Source organism: Salmo salar, chromosome ssa24 (genome assembly GCF_905237065.1).
Source record: "Salmo salar chromosome ssa24, Ssal_v3.1, whole genome shotgun sequence".
Classification (NCBI taxonomy): domain Eukaryota; kingdom Metazoa; phylum Chordata; class Actinopteri; order Salmoniformes; family Salmonidae; genus Salmo; species Salmo salar.
In genome coordinates this window covers 48,152,127-48,170,836 of record NC_059465.1, presented here as the reverse complement: position 1 = coordinate 48,170,836, position 18,710 = coordinate 48,152,127, and the positions used below count along the sequence as shown (strand labels likewise).

The 18,710-nt window shown below is 43.4% G+C and overlaps 1 protein-coding gene across 1 annotated transcript in view; it reads left to right on the top strand.

Moving 5' to 3' along the window:
* The window catches only part of fbp2 (fructose-1,6-bisphosphatase 2), a 32,937-nt gene extending 14,474 nt beyond the window's left edge, over positions 1-18,463 (top strand). The window contains 6 exon segments of the mRNA NM_001139704.1: positions 2,766-2,858; positions 3,627-3,635; positions 7,194-7,334; positions 8,053-8,190; positions 17,020-17,139; positions 18,236-18,463. Of these exon segments, the coding sequence (NP_001133176.1) occupies positions 2,766-2,858; positions 3,627-3,635; positions 7,194-7,334; positions 8,053-8,190; positions 17,020-17,139; positions 18,236-18,421 (687 nt within the window). The 3' untranslated portion in view covers positions 18,422-18,463.
* Positions 18,464-18,710: the final 247 nt, after the last annotated feature.

The following is an 18,710-nucleotide window of genomic DNA, read 5'->3' as shown; positions in this document are numbered from 1 at the left end:
TCATGTAGTTTAATGGCCCTGGTGAGAAGTCATGTAGTTTAATGGCCCTGGTGAGAAGTCATGTAGTTTAATGGCCCTGGTGAGAAGTCATGTAATTTAATGGCCCTGGTGAGAAGTCATGTAATTCTTCAAGGAATACCTGGGATAGGAAGATAAAGTAATCCTTCTAACCGCCCTAGAAGTATTAGAGGAACGTTGTTGAATTGGTGGTTCTCTGGTTTATAAGGTGAATGCACCAATTTGTAAGTCGCTTTGGTAAGAGCGCGTCTGCTAAAATATGTAAAAAAATGTAAATGTAATTTAATGGCCCTGGTGAGAAGTCATGTCATTTAATGGCCCTGGTGAGAAGTCATGTAGTTTAATGACCCTGGTGAGAAGTCATGTAATTTAATGGCCCTGGTGAGAAGTCATGTAGTTTAATGACCCTGGTGAGAAGTCATGTAATTTAATGGCCCTGGTGAGAAGTCATGTAATTTAATGACCCTGGTGAGAAGTCATGTCATTTAATGGCCCTGGTGAGAAGTCATGTAGTTTAATGACCCTGGTGAGAAGTCATTACATTTACATTTTAGTCATTTAGCAGACGCTCTTATCCAGAGCGACTTACAGTAGTGAATGCATACATTTCATACATTTTTTATTTATTTTTTCTGTGCTGGCCCCCCGTGGGAATCAAACCCACAACCCTGGTGTTGCAAACACCATGCTCTACCAACTGAGCTACAGGGAAGGCCTGGTGAGAAGTAATGTAATTTAATGGCCCTGGTGAGAAGTCATGTAGTTTAATGACCCTGGTGAGAAGTCATGTAATTCTTCAAGGAATACCTGGGATAGGATAAAGTAATCCTTCTAACCCCCCCTTAAAAGATTTAGATGCACTATTGTAAAGTGGTTGTTCCACTGGATATTATAAGGTGAATGCACCAATTTGTAAGTCGCTCTGGATAAGAGCGTCTGCTAAATGACTAAAATGTAAAAAAATGTAAATGTAATTTAATGGCCCTGGTGAGAAGTCATGTAATTTAATGGCCCTGGTGAGAAGTCATGTAATTTAATGTCCCTGGTGAGAAGTCATGTAGTTTAATGGCCCTGGTGAGAAGTCATGTAGTTTAATGACCCTGGTGAGAAGTCATGTAATTTAATGGCCCTGGTGAGAAGTCATGTAGTTTAATGACCCTGGTGAGAAGTCATGTAATTTAATGGCCCTGGTGAGAAGTCATGTAATTTAATGGCCCTGGTGAGAAGTCATGTAGTTTAATGGCCCTGGTGAGAAGTCATGTAATTTAATGGCCCTGGTGAGAAGTCATGTAGTTTAATGGCCCTGGTGAGAAGTCATGTAGTTTAATGGCCCTGGTGAGAAGTCATGTAATTTAATGGCCCTGGTGAGAAGTCATGTAGTTTAATGGCCCTGGTGAGAAGTCATGTAGTTTAATGGCCCTGGTGAGAAGTCATGTAGTTTAATGGCCCTGGTGAGAAGTCATGTAGTTTAATGGCCCTGGTGAGAAGTCATGTAATTTAATGGCCCTGGTGGGAAGTCATGTAATATTAGCGTAGCAATGTCCCCCTACCTCTATCCTCAGTTGACCCTCTGGTCTCTCCTCCAGGGTAAATACGCGGTGTGTTTTGATCCTCTGGTCTCTCCTCCAGGGTAAATACGGGGTGTGTTTTGATCCTCTGGTCTCTCCTCCAGGGTAAATACGTGGTGTGTTTTGATCCTCTGGTCTCTCCTCCAGGGTAAATACGGGGTGTGTTTTGACCCTCTGGTCTCTCCTCCAGGGTAAATACGTGGTGTGTTTTGACCCTCTGGTCTCTCCTCCAGGGTAAATACGGGGTGTGTTTTGATCCTCTGGTCTCTCCTCCAGGGTAAATACGTGGTGTGTTTTGACCCTCTGGTCTCTCCTCCAGGGTAAATACGTGGTGTGTTTTGACCCTCTGGTCTCTCCTCCAGGGTAAATACGGGGTGTGTTTTGATCCTCTGGTCTCTCCTCCAGGGTAAATACGTGGTGTGTTTTGACCCTCTGGTCTCTCCTCCAGGGTAAATACGTGGTGTGTTTTGATCCTCTGGTCTCTCCTCCAGGGTAAATACGTGGTGTGTTTTGATCCTCTGGTCTCTCCTCCAGGGTAAATACGGGGTGTGTTTTGATCCTCTGGTCTCTCCTCCAGGGTAAATACGCGGTGTGTTTTGATCCTCTGGTCTCTCCTCCAGGGTAAATACGGGGTGTGTTTTGATCCTCTGGTCTCTCCTCCAGGGTAAATACGGGGTGTGTTTTGATCCTCTGATCTCTCCTCCAGGGTAAATACGGGGTGTGTTTTGATCCTCTGGTCTCTCCTCCAGGGTAAATACGCGGTGTGTTTTGATCCTCTGGTCTCTCCTCCAGGGTAAATACGGGGTGTGTTTTGATCCTCTGGTCTCTCCTCCAGGGTAAATACGTGGTGTGTTTTGATCCTCTGGTCTCTCCTCCAGGGTAAATACGCGATGTGTTTTGATCCTCTGGTCTCTCCTCCAGGGTAAATACGCGGTGTGTTTTGATCCTCTGGTCTCTCCTCCAGGGTAAATACGGGGTGTGTTTTGATCCTCTGGTCTCTCCTCCAGGGTAAATACGCGGTGTGTTTTGATCCTCTGGTCTCTCCTCCAGGGTAAATACGTGGTGTGTTTTGATCCTCTGGTCTCTCCTCCAGGGTAAATACGGGGTGTGTTTTGATCCTCTGGTCTCTCCTCCAGGGTAAATACGTGGTGTGTTTTGATCCTCTGGTCTCTCCTCCAGGGTAAATACGTGGTGTGTTTTGACCCTCTGGATGGCTCCTCTAACATCGACTGCTTGGCTTCCATCGGCACCATCTTCGCAATCTACAAAAGGGTGAGTATGTCTGTAGTACAAATACACAGCATGTCAACACGTGAAATCATTTTTAGACATTTGTGTGTTCCACTATACAGTATGGAAAGACTTTTGAAGAAACAGATATACCTGACAGAAGTGTAGAAACAGATCAAATCAAATTTTATAGGTTACATACACAGTCTGATGGCCTTGAGACAGAAGCTGTTTTTCAGTCTCTCGGTCCCAGCTTTGATGCACCTGTACTGACCTCGCCTTCTGGATGATAGCGGGGTGAACAGGCAGTGGCTCGGGTGGTTGATGTCCTTGATCTTTTTGGCCTTCCTGTGACATCGTGGGGTGTAGGTGTCCTGGAGGGCAGGTAGTTTTCCTCCGGTGATGCGTTGTGCAGACCTCACTACCCTCTGGAGAGCCTTGCAGTTGTGGGCGGTGCAGTTGCCGTACCAGGCGGCGATACAGCCCGACAGGATGCTCTCAATTGTGCATCTGTAGAAGTTTGTGAGGGTTTTAGGTGACAAGCGTACATTTTTTCAGCCTCCTGCGGTTGAAGAGGCGCTGTTGCGCCTTCTTCACCACACAGTCTGTGTGGGTGGACCATTTCAGTTTGTCCATGATGTGTGCGCCAAGTAGCAGAAGTGTAGAAACAGATATGCCTAACAGAAGTGTAGTGTAATTGTGACTTTCAATACATGCTGAGTGGCAATTTAGTGGCAATCTGTTGCTGTTCATATGCACTCTGTCTGTGTCTGTTCTCTGACGTGTGTCTTTCTCCATGTGCCTCTCCAGATTGACGAGGTAACTGCCCCACTGATCGCCAGCCTGATCATATGCACCAGCTAAGCTATGGAATTCATTTATGGAACTGTTAAAGCTAGGATTGACACATTCTTTAGACATTAGACACTAGCATGGACACATTCTTTAGACACTAGCATGGACACATTCTTTAGACGTATCAGGACTCAGGCTAAGACATAGATGCAGACACAGGAGGCGTATAGTACGAGCCTCAGAGTTTGTTACAGTACAAAGGGGCAGGCAGAAGGTAAGTCAAGGCAGGCAAAGGGTTGTAATCCAAATCAGAGTCAGGCAGGTACAGGACGGCGGGCGGGATCAGGATCAGGGTCAGGACAGGCAGAAAGGTCAGAACTGGGAAGACTAAGAAAAACAAAAACACATGAACACGCTGGTAGGACTTGACGGGACAAGACGAACTTGGAACAGACAAACAGAAAACGTTGGTATAAATACACAGGCGATAATGGGGACAAACGTTGGTATAAATACACAGGCGATAATGGGGACAAAATGGGAGACACCTGGTTGGGGGGTGGAGACAAGCACAAGACAGGTGAAACAGATCAGGCTGTGACAAGACATTAGACACGAGGATTGACTCCATTCTTTAGACATTAGACACGAGGATTGACTCCATTCTTTAGACATTAGACACGAGGATTGACTCCATTCTTTAGACATTAGACACGAGGATTGACTCCATTCTTTAGACATTAGACACGAGGATTGACTCCATTCTTTAGACATTAGACACGAGGATTGACTCCATTCTTTAGACATTAGACACGAGGATTGACTCCATTCTTTAGACATTAGACACGAGGATTGACTCCATTCTTTAGACATTAGAGACAAACAACATGATTCTCAGTGTCATATAGGACACAGAGAAATTCAGTGGTTAGGGTTAGGGTTAGGAAATTCAGTGGTTAGGGTTAGGGTTAGGAAATTCAGTGGTTAGGGTTAGGGTTAGGAAATTCAGTGGTTAGGGTTAGGGTTAGGAAATTCAGTGGTTAGGGTTAGGGTTAGGGTTAGGGTTAGGGTTAGGAAATTCAGTGGTTAGGGTTAGGGTTAGGAAATTCAGTGGTTAGGGTTAGGGTTAGGAAATTCAGTGGTTAGGGTTACGGTTAGGAAATTCAGTGGTTAGGGTTAGGGTTAGGAAATTCAGTGGTTAGGGTTAGGGTTAGGAAATTCAGTGGTTAGGGTTAGGGTTAGGAAATTCAGTGGTTAGGGTTAGGGTTAGGAAATTCAGTGGTTAGGGTTAGGGTTAGGAAATTCAGTGGTTAGGGTTAGGGTTAGGAAATTCAGTGGTTAGGGTTAGGGTTAGGAAATTCAGTGGTTAGGGTTAGGAAATTCAGTGGTTAGGGTTAGGGTTAGGAAATTCAGTGGTTAGGGTTAGGGTTAGGAAATTCTGTAGTTGAGATGAAGGATCCATCCATGCTCCAGCACCGGCAGGCTCTGAAGACTGCAGTTTCAATAACCAACAATAGAGGGTGCTGTTGTCCCACGGATCTGACATGCAACAATCATATCACGCTCAACATTTACCCAAATACTTTATTTTATGATAGGGTACAGTAGTAGATTTTATTTCACCTACTCATGTTAGCATGTTATATCCAGTGTGTATAGGTCTATTAGGGGGAATATTCAGCTGAACCATGTTAGCATATTAGCATGTTATATTCAGTGTGTAAAGCTCTATTAGGGGGAATATCCAGCTGACCCATGTTAGCATGTTAGCATGTTATATTCAGTGTCTATAGCTCTATAAGGGGGATATTCAGCTGAACCATGTTAGCATGTTAGCATGTTATATCCAGTGTGTATAGCTTGATCAGGGGGGAATATTCAGCTGACAAATGTTAGCATATTAGCATGTTATATCCAGTGTGTAAAGCTCTATTAGGGGGAATATCCAGCTGACCCATGTTAGCATGTTAGCATGTTATATTCAGTGTCTATAGCTCTATAAGGGGGATATTCAGCTGAACCATGTTAGCATGTTAGCATGTTATATCCAGTGTGTATAGCTTGATCAGGGGGGAATATTCAGCTGACAAATGTTAGCATATTAGCATGTTATATCCAGTGTGTATAGCTCTATCAGGGAGGAATATTCAGCTGAACCATGTTAGCATATTAGCATGTTATATCCAGTGTGTATAGCACTATCAGGGAGGAATATTCAGCTGACCCATGTTAGCATGTTAGCATGTTATATCCAGTGTGTATAGCTCTATCAGGGAGGAATATTCAGCTGAACCATGTTAGCATGTTAGCATGTTATATCCAGTGTGTATAGCACTATCAGGGAGGAATATTCAGCTGACCCATGTTAGCATGTTAGCATGTTATATCCAGTGTGTATAGGTCTATTAGGGGGAATATTCAGCTGAACCATGTTAGCATATTAGCATGTTATAACCAGTGTGTATAGCTCTATCAGGGAGGAATATTCAGCTGAACCATGTTAGCATATTAGCATGTTATATCCAGTGTGTATAGGTCTATCAGGGAGGAATATTCAGTTGACCCATGTTAGCATATTAGCATGTTATATCCAGTGTGTATAGCTCTATCAGGGAGGAATATTCAGCTGAACCATGTTAGCATATTAGCATGTTATATCCAGTGTGTATAGCTCTATCAGGGAGGAATATTCAGCTGAACCATGTTAGCATATTAGCATGTTATATCCAGTGTGTATAGGTCTATCAGGGAGGAATATTCAGCTGACCCATGTTAGCATATTAGCATGTTATATCCAGTGTGTATAGCTCTATCAGGGAGGAATATTCAGCTGAACCATGTTAGCATATTAGCATGTTATATCCAGTGTGTATAGGTCTATTAGGGGGAATATTCAGCTGAACCATGTTAGCATATTAGCATGTTATAACCAGTGTGTATAGGTCTATTAGGGGGAATATTCAGCTGAACCATGTTAGCATATTAGCATGTTATAACCAGTGTGTATAGGTCTATTAGGGGGAATATTCAGCTGAACCATGTTAGCATATTAGCATGTTATATCCAGTGTGTATAGGTCTATTAGGGGGAATATTCAGCTGAACCATGTTAGCATATTAGCATGTTATATCCAGTGTGTATAGCTCTATCAGGGAGGAATATTCAGATGATTTAGACTGTTCTCAGGGTAAGCCTGATTGTAGCTAGATATGTTCGAGTCGTGTCGGGGACAATTTTAGCTAACCCTAACTGTTTTCCTACCTAATTCTCCTAACCTGCCACGTTAATTCTTCTAACCTTAACATAATTATCCTAACCTGGCATGTTAATTCTCCTAACCTGACACGTTCATTCTCCTAACCTTAACCTAATTCTCCTAACCTTAACCTAATTCTCCTAACCTGCCACGTTAATTCTTCTAACCTTAACATAATTATCCTAACCTGGCATGTTAATTCTCCTAACCTGACACGTTCATTCTCCTAACCTGCTGCTAAAAGTCAGTGATCATCAAAACCGGCAGACTTGCCCTGAGAGTAGTGTGAATATCCACTAATATGATACAATGTCTATTTTTGTCAGACATCAACTAACGACGCCACAGAGAAGGATGCGCTGCAGCCTGGCAACAAGATTGTTGCCGCGGGATACGCCCTCTATGGTAGCGCCACCTTGGTGGCCCTCTCCACCGGACAGGGCGTCGACTTCTTTATGCTGGACCCTGTGAGTTTGTGGAAGTGATAGCCCCATATTCAAAGTTCATTTACAGGAGTTTACTTAGCACAGGGCAATCCACCACCCATCCTGAGCAACAGTGCTTACTCAGACTGGATGACAGACATAGAGGACAGAGACAGAGGCAGAGACAGAGGACAAGGACAGAGACAGAGGACATAGAGAGGACAGAGACAGACAGAGGTCAGAGACAGACAGAGGACATAGAGAGGACAGAGACAGACAGAGGTCAGAGACAGACAGAGGACATAGAGAGGACAGAGACAGACAGAGGTCAGAGACAGACAGAGGTCAGAGACAGACAGAGGACATAGAGAGGACAGAGACAGAAGAAAGAGGACAGAGACAGACAGAGGACATAGAGAGGACAGAGACAGAAGAAAGAGGACAGAGACAGACAGAGGACATAGAGAGGACAGAGACAGAAGAAAGAGGACAGAGGACATAGAGAGGACAGAGACAGACAGAGGTCAGAGACAGACAGAGGTCAGACAGAAGAAAGAGGACAGACAGAGGACATAGAGAGGACAGAGACAGAAGAAAGAGGACAGAGACAGACAGAGGACAGAGACAGAAGAAAGAGGACAGAGACAGAAGAGAAACAGAGTAAAAAGACAGACAGAGGACAGTGACAGAGGACAGAGACAGGAGACAGTGTCGGTAAAATAACAAGTGAATGTCCTTAACTGTGTTGTTTGGTTTTCAGGCGATTGGAGAGTTTATCCTAACAGAGAAAAATGTGAAGATCAAGCCCAAAGGAAAGATCTACAGTCTGAACGAGGGATACGCCAAATACATGCACAAATCCATCAACGAGTACCTGAAGCACAAGAAATACCCAGAGGTACACACACACACACACACCACACACACACACACACACACACACACACACACACACACACACACACACACACACACACACACACACACACACACACACACACACACACACACACACACACACACACACACACACACCACACAACACAGACACACACAGACACACACACAAACACACCACACACACACACCACACACACACTCATCACCTGACACCTTGAGTTTTGGAACCACAAATATCTTTTAGCTATCTTCCATTTGCCCATTAAACACACTAGCCTTATGGAACCCATTAAACACACTAGCCTTGTGGAACCCATTAAACACACTAGCCTTGTGGAACCCATTAAACACACTAGCCTTATGGAACCCATTAAACACACTAGCCTTGTGGAACCCATTAAACACACTAGCCTTATGGAACCCATTAAACACACAAGCCTTATGGAACCCATTAAACACACTAGCCTTATGGAACCCATTAAACACACTAGCCTTATGGAACCCATTAAACACACTAGCCTTATGGAACCCATTAAACACACTAGCCTTATGGAACCCATTAAACACACTAGCCTTATGGAACCCATTAAACACACTAGCCTTATGGAACCCATTAAACACACTAGCCTTATGGAACCCATTAAACACACTAGCCTTATGGAACCCATTAAACACACTAGCCTTGTGGAACCCATTAAACACACTAGCCTTATGGAACCCATTAAACACACTAGCCTTATGGAACCCATTAAACACACTAGCCTTGTGGAACCGATTAAACACACTAGCCTTGTGGAACCCATTAAAACACACTAGCCTTATGGAACCCATTAAACACACTAGCCTTGTGGAACCCATTAAACACACTAGCCTTGTGGAACCCATTAAATACACTAGCCTTGTGGAACCCATTAAACACACTAGCCTTGTGGAACCCATTAAATACACTAGCCTTATGGAACCCATTAAACACACCAGCCTTGTGGAACCCATTAAACACACTAGCCTTGTGGAACCCATTAAACACACTAGCCTTATGGAACCCATTAAACACACTAGCCTTGTGGAACCCATTAAACACACTAGCCTTATGTATTCTTGCTGACAGTGAGTCCAGTAGTCAGTTACTCTCACCTCGCAGTACCTCTCACTAGCTCATACTACAGGTAAAGGGGGGCTGAACACAACCCCATTCACATCGAGGAGGCTGTAGTGGAGCGGGTTGAGAGTTCAAGTTCCTTGGTGTCCACATCACCAACAAACTATCATGGTTCAAACTCACCAAGAAAGTCTTGAAGATGGCACGACAACACCTTTTCTGACTCAGGAGACTGAAAAGATTTGGCATGGGTCCCCAGATCCTCAAAAATGTTTACAGCTGCACCATTGAGAGCATCCTGACCAGTTGTATGGCAACTGCTCGGCCTCTGACCGCAAGGCACTACAGAGGGCACTACGGCCCAGTACCTCACTGGGGCCAAGCTTGCTTCCATCCTGGACCTATATACCAGGCAGTGTCAGAGGAAGGCCCAAAAAACTGTCACCCAATACTCCAGTCACCCTAGTCATAGACTGTTTTCTCTGCTACCGCACGGCAAGCGGTACCAGAGCGCCAAGTCTAGGTCCAAAAGGCTCCTCAACAGCTTCTACCCCCCAAGCCATAAGACTACTGAACAATTAATCAAATGGCCACCCAGACTATTTACATTGACCCCCTCCGCTGCTATTCTCTGTTTATTATCTATGCATAGTCACTTCACCCCTACCTACATGTACAAATTACCTCAACTAACCTGTACTCCTGCACATTGATTCGGCACCGGTACCCCCTGTATATAGCCTCATTTATATAGCCTCATTATTGTTATTTTATTGTGTTACTTTTTATTTAATTTTTTACTTTATTTTAACTCTATTTTCCTAAAACTGCATTGTTGGTTAAGGGTTTGTAAGTAAGAATTTCACGGTAAGGTCTACACCTGTTGTATTCGGCGCATGTGACAAATAACATGTGATTTGATTTGATTATATTTTATTTATCTGTGTGACTGTGGGAGGATGCATCAATCAAATGTATTTTTAAAGCCCTTTTTACATCAGCCGATGTCACAAAGTGCTATACAGAAACCCAGCCTAAAACTCCAAACAGCAAGCAATGCAGATGTAGAAGCATGGTGGCTAGGAAAAACTCCCTAGAAAGGCCAGAACCTAGGAAGAAACCTAGAGAGGAACCAGGCTATGAGGGGTGGCCAGTCCTCTTCTGGCTGTGCCGGGTGGAGATTATAACAGAACATGGCCAAGATGTTGAAACGTTCATAGATGGCCAGCATGGTCAGATAATAATAATCACAGTAGTTGTCAAGGGTGCAACAGGTCAGCACCTCAAGAGTAAATGTCAGTTGGCTTTTCATAGCCGATCATTGAGAGTATCTCTACCGCTCCTGCTGTCTCTAGAGAGTTGAAAACACCAGGTCTGGGACAGGTAGCACATCCGGTGAACAGGTCAGGGTTCCATAGCCGCAGGCAGAACAGTTGAAACTGGAGCAGCAGCACGGCCAGGTGGACTGGGGACAGCAAGGAGTCATCATGCCAGGTAGTCCTGAGGCATGGTTGTAGGGCTCAGGTCCTTTGGGAGGGAGAAGGAGAGAGAGAGAATTAGAGAGAGCATATTTAAATTCACACAGGACACCGGATAAGACAGGAGAAATACTCCAGATATAACAGACTGACCCTAGCCCCCCGACGCATAAACTATTGCAGCATAAATACTGGAGACTGAGACAAGGGGGGTCGGGAGACACTGCGGCCCTGTCCGACGATACCCCCGGACAGGGCCAAACAGGCAGGATATAACCCCACCCACTTTGCCAAAGCACAGCCCCCACACCACTAGAGGGATATCTTCAACCACCAACATACTACACTGAGACAAGGCAGAGTATAGCCCACAAAGATCTCCTCCACGGCACAAACCAGAAGGGGGCGCCGAACCCGGACAGGAAGATCACATCAGTGACTCAACCCACTCAATTGACGCACCCCTCCTTGGGTCGGGATGTAAGAGCGCCAGTAAGCCAGTGACTCAGCCCCTAGAGGCAGAGAATCCCGGTGGAGAGAGGGGAACCGGCCAGGCAGAGACAGCATGGGCTGTTCGTCGCTCCAGTGTCTTTCCGTTCACCTTCACACCCCTGGGCCAGACTACACTCATTCATAGGACCTACTGAAGATATGAGTCTTCAATAAAGACTTAAAGGTCGAGACCGAGTCTGTCTCTCTCACATGGATAGGCAGACCATTCTGTAAAAATTGAGCTCCATTGGAGAAAGTCCTGCCCCCACCTGTATTCTCAGACATTCTAGGGACAATTAGGAGGCCTGCGTCTTGTGACCGTAGCGTACGTGTAGGTATGTACGGCAGGACCAAATCGGATAGATAGGTAGGAGCAAGCCCATGTAATGCTTTGTAGGTTAGCAGTAAAACCTTGAAATCAGCCCTAGCCTTAACAGGAAGCCAGTGTAGAGAGGCTAGCACTGGAGTAATATGATAATATTTTGGTTTCTAGTCAAGATACTAGCAGCCATGTTTAGCACTAACTGAAGTTTATTTAGTGCTTCATCCAGGTAGCTGGGTAGTAGAGCATTGCAGTAGTCTAACCTAGAAGTGACAAAAGCATGGATGAACTTTTCTGCATCATTCTTGGACAGAAAGTTTCAGATTTTTACAATGTTACGAAATTGGAAAAAGCTGTCCTTGAAACAGTCTTGATATGTCCGTCAAAAGCGAGATCAGGGTCCAGAGTAATGCCGAGGTCCTTCACAGTTTTATTTGAGATGACTGTACAACCATCAAGATTAATTGTCAGATCTAACAGAATATCTCTTTGTTTCTTGGGACCTAGGACAAGCATCTCTGTTTTGTCCGAGTTTTAAAGTAAAACATTTGCCACCATCCACTTCCTTTTGTCTGAAACACAGGCTTCCAGGGAGGGCAATTTTGGGCTCCACCATGTTTCATTGAAATGTACAGCTGTGTATTGTCCGCATAGCAGTGAAAGTTAACATTATGTTTCCAAATGACATCACCAAGAGATTAAATATATAGTGAAAACAATAGTGGTCCTAAAACGGAACCTTGAGGAACACCGAAACTTGTACAGTTGATTTGTCTGAGGACAAACCATCCACAGAGACAAACTGATATCTTTCCCACAGATAAGATCTAAACCAGGCCAGAACTTGTCCATGTAGACCAATTTGGGTTTCCAATCTCTCCAAAATAATGTGGTGATAGATGGGGTCAAAAGCAACACTAAGGTCTAGGAGCACGAGGGCAGATGCAGAGCCTCGGTCTGACATCAAAGGTAATTTACCACCTTCACAAGTGCAGTCTCAGTGCTATGATGGGGTCTAAAACCAGACTGAAGCGTTGGGTATACATTGTCTTCAGGAAGGCAGTGAGTTGCTGGGCAACAAATTTTTCTAAACATTATGAGAGGCCGATAGTGTTTTATATTTTCTGGGTCAAGGTTTGGCTTTTTCAAGAGAGGCTTTATTACTGCCACATTAAGTGAGTTTGGTTCACATCCGGTGGATAGAGAGCCGTTTATTATGTTCAATATAGGAGGGCCAAGCACAGGAAGCAGCTCTTTCAGTAGTTTAGTTGGAATAGGGTCCAGTATGCAGCTTGAAGGTTTAGAGGCCATGACTATTTCCATCAATGTGTCAAGAGATGTAGTATTAAAAAACAATGTTGTCTCAATGTTGAAGTGAAAGCCGTCCTCTCTTGTTGAATGCTGCTTTTTAGTTAGCTTTGCGACAGTATCAAAAATACATTTTGGATTGCTCTTATTCTCCTCAATTAAGTTGGAAAAATAGGATGATCGAACAGCAGTGAGGGCTCTTCGATACTGCGCGGTGCTGTCTTTCCAAGCTAGTCGGAAGACTTCCAGTTTGGTGGAGCGGATTTCCGTTACAATTTTCTTGAAGCTTGCTTCAGGGCTCAGGTATTTTCTGTATACCAGGGAGCTAGTTGCTTATGACAAATGCTTTTTGTTTTTAGGGGTGCGACTGCATCTAGAGTATTATGCAAGTTTACATTTTGTTCCAGGTACAACCCTAAATCCATAACCATGGGCACCCTCATAGATGTCATCCTGACCAACTTGCCCTCTAAATACACCTCTGCTGTCTTCAACCAGGATCTCAGCGATCACTGCCTCATTGCCTGCATCCGTAATGGGTCTGCGGTCAAACGACCACCACTCATCACTGTCAAACGCTCCCTAAAACACTTCTGCGAGCAGGCCTTTCTAATCGACCTGGCCGGGGTATCCTGGAAGGATATTGACCTCATCCCGTCAGTAGAGGATGCCTGGGTATTCTTTAAAAGTGCTTTCCTCGCCATCTTAAATAAGCATGCCCCATTCAAAAAATGTAGAACTAAGAACAGATATAGGCCTTGGTTCACTCCAGAACTGACTGCCCTTGACCAGCACAAAAACATCCTGTGGCGTTCTGCATTAGCATCGAATAGCCCCCGCGATATGCAACATTTCAGGGAAGTTAGGAACCAATATACACAGGCAGTTAGGAAAGCAAAGGCTAGCTTTTTCAGAAATTTGCATCCAGTAGCACAAATTCCAAAAAGGTTCTGGGACACTGTAAAGTCCATGGAGAATAAGAACACCTCCTCCCATCTGCCCACTGCACTGAGGCTACACTGTCTCCACTGATAAACACCACGCGGCACAACGCCGCTCCCCTATTGGACCTAGATAGTTTGTGTTTATGTATTGATATGTAGGCTACGTGTACCTTTTTAAAAATGTATGTAGTTCTGTTTTTGAGCTGTTCTTGTCTAATGATGTTCTGTATTATGTCATTCTGTATTATTTTTCATGTTTTGTATGGACCCCAGGAAGAGTAGCTGCTGCAAATACCAAAATTGCATATTTCCCAGCATGCTTTTCAGGTGAATGTGAGAGATATCCACCCATGACCATGTTTTACTAGTGACAGAGACATAGTTGTTACATTAATGCATCTTCAGCACTGGATCCTTCAGCAAGTGACTGCTTAAGTGAATGTATTTCAATTGAAATTGAACCCTTTGTGACATGTACATTATACATTTCAGAAGGCTTTTAGTTATGGCCTAGTTAATCTCAATATCGTGTTCTGAAAATCCTGGCTCATGGGCCACATCAGACCTGCAAAGTCACAATACGCTGGTTTGTGAAGTGATTAGTTATTCCTATGGGAATCCAGCCAGAGGGAAGATATCCAACAATTGGAATATTTTATCCCCCACCACCTGCATTCAGCCTGACTGTTGTCGTGAAGGACTTCACAACCAATACTACCTAAACCATGTAAACTGGAATATCTCAGTAACAGGTGCAATAAATCCAACCCCTTACAGATTGGATTAGTTTAGAAACATTTAAGTTATTTATCTTTGTATAGTATAAGAGTAATGAATCAATGTGTATGCAGAAACATAGATATTAAAATTAAACAATTCTAAAAATCAACCTGCAACAAAGCATCTTGGGAAATATGATAAAGAGGTCCGTCGATTAACAACAACACCACGCAGTGTTGATCCCACTGTAATTCAAATAACACTTCATTTATTCACCGCAGGTGGTATCAATTTTAATCCCACTGGTGTTAACCCCATTAGAATCAACACTCAGATATAACACTGGTGTTAACCCCATTAGAATCAACACTCAGATATAACACTGGTGTTAACCCCATTAGAATCAACACTCAGATATAACACTGGTGTTAACCCCATTAGAATCAACACTCAGATATAACACTGGTGTTAACCCATTTAGAATCAACACTCAGATATAACACTGGTGTTAACCCCATTAGAATCAACACTCAGATATAACACTGGTGTTAACCCATTTAGAATCAACACTCAGATATAACACTGGTGTTAACCCCATTAGAATCAACACTCAGATATAACACTGGTGTTAACCCATTTAGAATCAACACTCAGATATAACACTGGTGTTAACCCATTTAGAATCAACACTCAGATATAACACTGGTGTTAACCCCATTAGAATCAACACTCAGATATAACACTGGTGTTAACCCCATTAGAATCAACACTCAGAAATAACACTGGTGTTAACCCATTTAGAATCAACACTCAGATATAACACTGGCGTTAACCCATTTAGAATCAACACTCAGATATAACACTGGTGTTAACCCATTAGAATCAACACTCAGATATAACACTGGTGTTAACCCCATTAGAATCAACACTCAGATATAACACTGGTGTTAACCCATTTAGAGTCAACACTCAGATATAACACTGGTGTTAACCCATTTAGAATCAACACTCAGATATAACACTGGTGTTAACCCCATTAGAATCAACACTCAGATATAACACTGGCGTTAACCCCATTAGAATCAACACTCAGATATAACACTGGTGTTAACCCCATTAGAATCAACACTCAGATATAACTGGTGTTAACCCCATTAGAATCAACACTCAGATATAACACTGGCGTTAACCCATTTAGAATCAACACTCAGATATAACACTGGTGTTAACCCCATTAGAATCAACACTCAGATATAACACTGGCGTTAACCCCATTAGAATCAACACTCAGATATAACACTGGCGTTAACCCAATTAGAATCAACACTCAGATATAACACTGGTGTTAACCCCATTAGAATCAACACTCAGATATAACTGGTGTTAACCCCATTAGAATCAACACTCAGATATAACACTGGCGTTAACCCATTTAGAATCAACACTCAGATATAACACTGGTGTTAACCCCATTAGAATCAACACTCAGATATAACACTGGCGTTAACCCCATTAGAATCAACACTCAGATATAACACTGGTGTTAACCCAATTAGAATCAACACTCAGATATAACACTGGTGTTAACCCCATTAGAATCAACACTCAGATATAACACTGGTGTTAACCCATTTAGAATCAACACTCAGATATAACACTGGTGTTAACCCCATTAGAATCAACACTCAGATATAACACTGGTGTTAACCCATTTAGAATCAACACTCAGATATAACACTGGTGTTAACCCATTTAGAATCAACACTCAGATATAACACTGGTGTTAACCCCATTAGAATCAACACTCAGATATAACACTGGTGTTAACCCCATTAGAATCAACACTCAGATATAACACTGGTGTTAACCCATTTAGAATCAACACTCAGATATAACACTGGCGTTAACCCATTTAGAATCAACACTCAGATATAACACTGGTGTTAACCCATTAGAATCAACACTCAGATATAACTGGTGTTAACCCCATTAGAATCAACACTCAGATATAACACTGGCGTTAACCCATTTAGAATCAACACTCAGATATAACACTGGTGTTAACCCCATTAGAATCAACACTCAGATATAACACTGGCGTTAACCCCATTAGAATCAACACTCAGATATAACACTGGCGTTAACCCAATTAGAATCAACACTCAGATATAACACTGGTGTTAACCCCATTAGAATCAACACTCAGATATAACTGGTGTTAACCCCATTAGAATCAACACTCAGATATAACACTCACAACACTTTTTACTTTAACACTGAGATTTTAACACTGCTGTGTAGCTGTGCATAGTCTTCTGTTGCTTGCTACTGTAGCTTCATCTATGGCTCTGGCAAACGAATATGGTTGTGATGGTATCAATCAAAACTGAACATCAATCAATCAGTGCATGGCGATGAGAGTGAGTTCAGTGTCTTTCTGATGACGTTGTCTCTGCCTCTATAGGACGGTAGCGCCCCCTATGGAGCAAGGTATGTGGGATCTATGGTGGCAGACGTTCATCGCACAATCGCATATGGAGGAATCTTCATGTACCCAGCCAATGAAAAGAGCCCTAAGGGAAAGGTATGTTTAGCCTTAACCCTTGACCTTTAACCCCTAACCCCTGACCTTTAGCCATAACCACTATCAACAAGAAGAGCCCCGAGGGCTAGGTAGGCAGGCCCTGACCCTAAAACTAACCCCTGACCTGTAACCCCGCCAGTGAAAAGATGAACTGAATTATACACTCTATAGATTTAACTCATCCACAGACCACAGAAAACATCTGAATTGAATTATAGACTCTATAGATTTAACTCATTACATGTTAATCATTTAGCAGACTCTCTGATCCACTACAGTAGGGAGTCATTTAGCAGACTCTCTGATCCAGAGTCATTTAGCAGACTCTCTGATCCAGAGCCACTACAGTAGTGAGTCATTTAGCAGACTCTCTGATCCAGAGCCACTACAGTAGTGAGTCATTTAGCAGACTCTCTGATCCAGAGCCACTACAGTAGTGAGTCATTTAGCAGACTCTCTGATCCAGAGCCACTACAGTAGTGAGTCATTTAGCAGACTCTCTGACCCAGAGCCACTACAGTAGTGAGTCATTTAGCAGACTCTCTGATCCAGAGTCATTTAGCAGACTCTCTGATCCAGAGCCACTACAGTAGTGAGTCATTTAGCAGACTCTCTGATCCAGAGCCACTACAGTAGTGAGTCATTTAGCAGACTCTCTGATCCAGAACCACTACAGTAGTGAGTCATTTAGCAGACTCTCTGATCCAGAGCCATTACAGCAGTGAGTCATTTAGCAGACTCTCTGATCCAGAGTCATTTAGCAGACTCTCTGACCCAGAGTCATTTAGCAGACTCTCTGATCCAGAGTCATTTAGCAGACTCTCTGACCCAGAGTCATTTAGCAGACTCTCTGATCCAGAACCATTACAGTAGTGAGTCATTTAGCAGACTCTCTGATCCAGAGTCATTTAGCAGACTCTCTGATCCAGAGTCATTTAGCAGACTCTCTGATCCAGAGTCATTTAGCAGACTCTCTCATAAGACAAGGAAAGTAAAGAAAGGTATAAACAACAGCTAATCCAGGTTGAAGCGGTGCATCACTCCTTCACATTCCCTCCCCTAATCTTGGGTGTCCGTATTCCCCTCCCTTCCCCAGCTGCGTTTGCTGTACGAGTGCAACCCCATCGCCTTCCTGATCGAGCAGTGTGGAGGCGTGGCGACTACGGGAGAAGGGCGGGTCCTAGACGTGGTTCCAACCAACATCCACCAGAGAGTTCCGTTTATTGTGGGTTCTCCTGATGACGTCAACGAGTTCCTCGACTTTGTCAAGAAGCACAAGTAGAACGACAACAAAACTTGAATAAAAGATAAATACCAACAACAACAACGACAAAAAACATGTGTAACTACATATCTGTCCATCAGCAAGAAGAGCAAATGGCACCCTATTCCTTATATAGTGCACTGCTTTGGCACCCTATTCCTTATATAGTGCACTGCTTTGGCACCCTATTCCTTATATAGTGCACTGCTTTGGCACCCTATTCCTTATATAGTGCACTGCTTTGGCACCCTATTCCTTATATAGTGCACTGCTTTGGCACCCTATTCCTTATATAGTGCACTGCTTT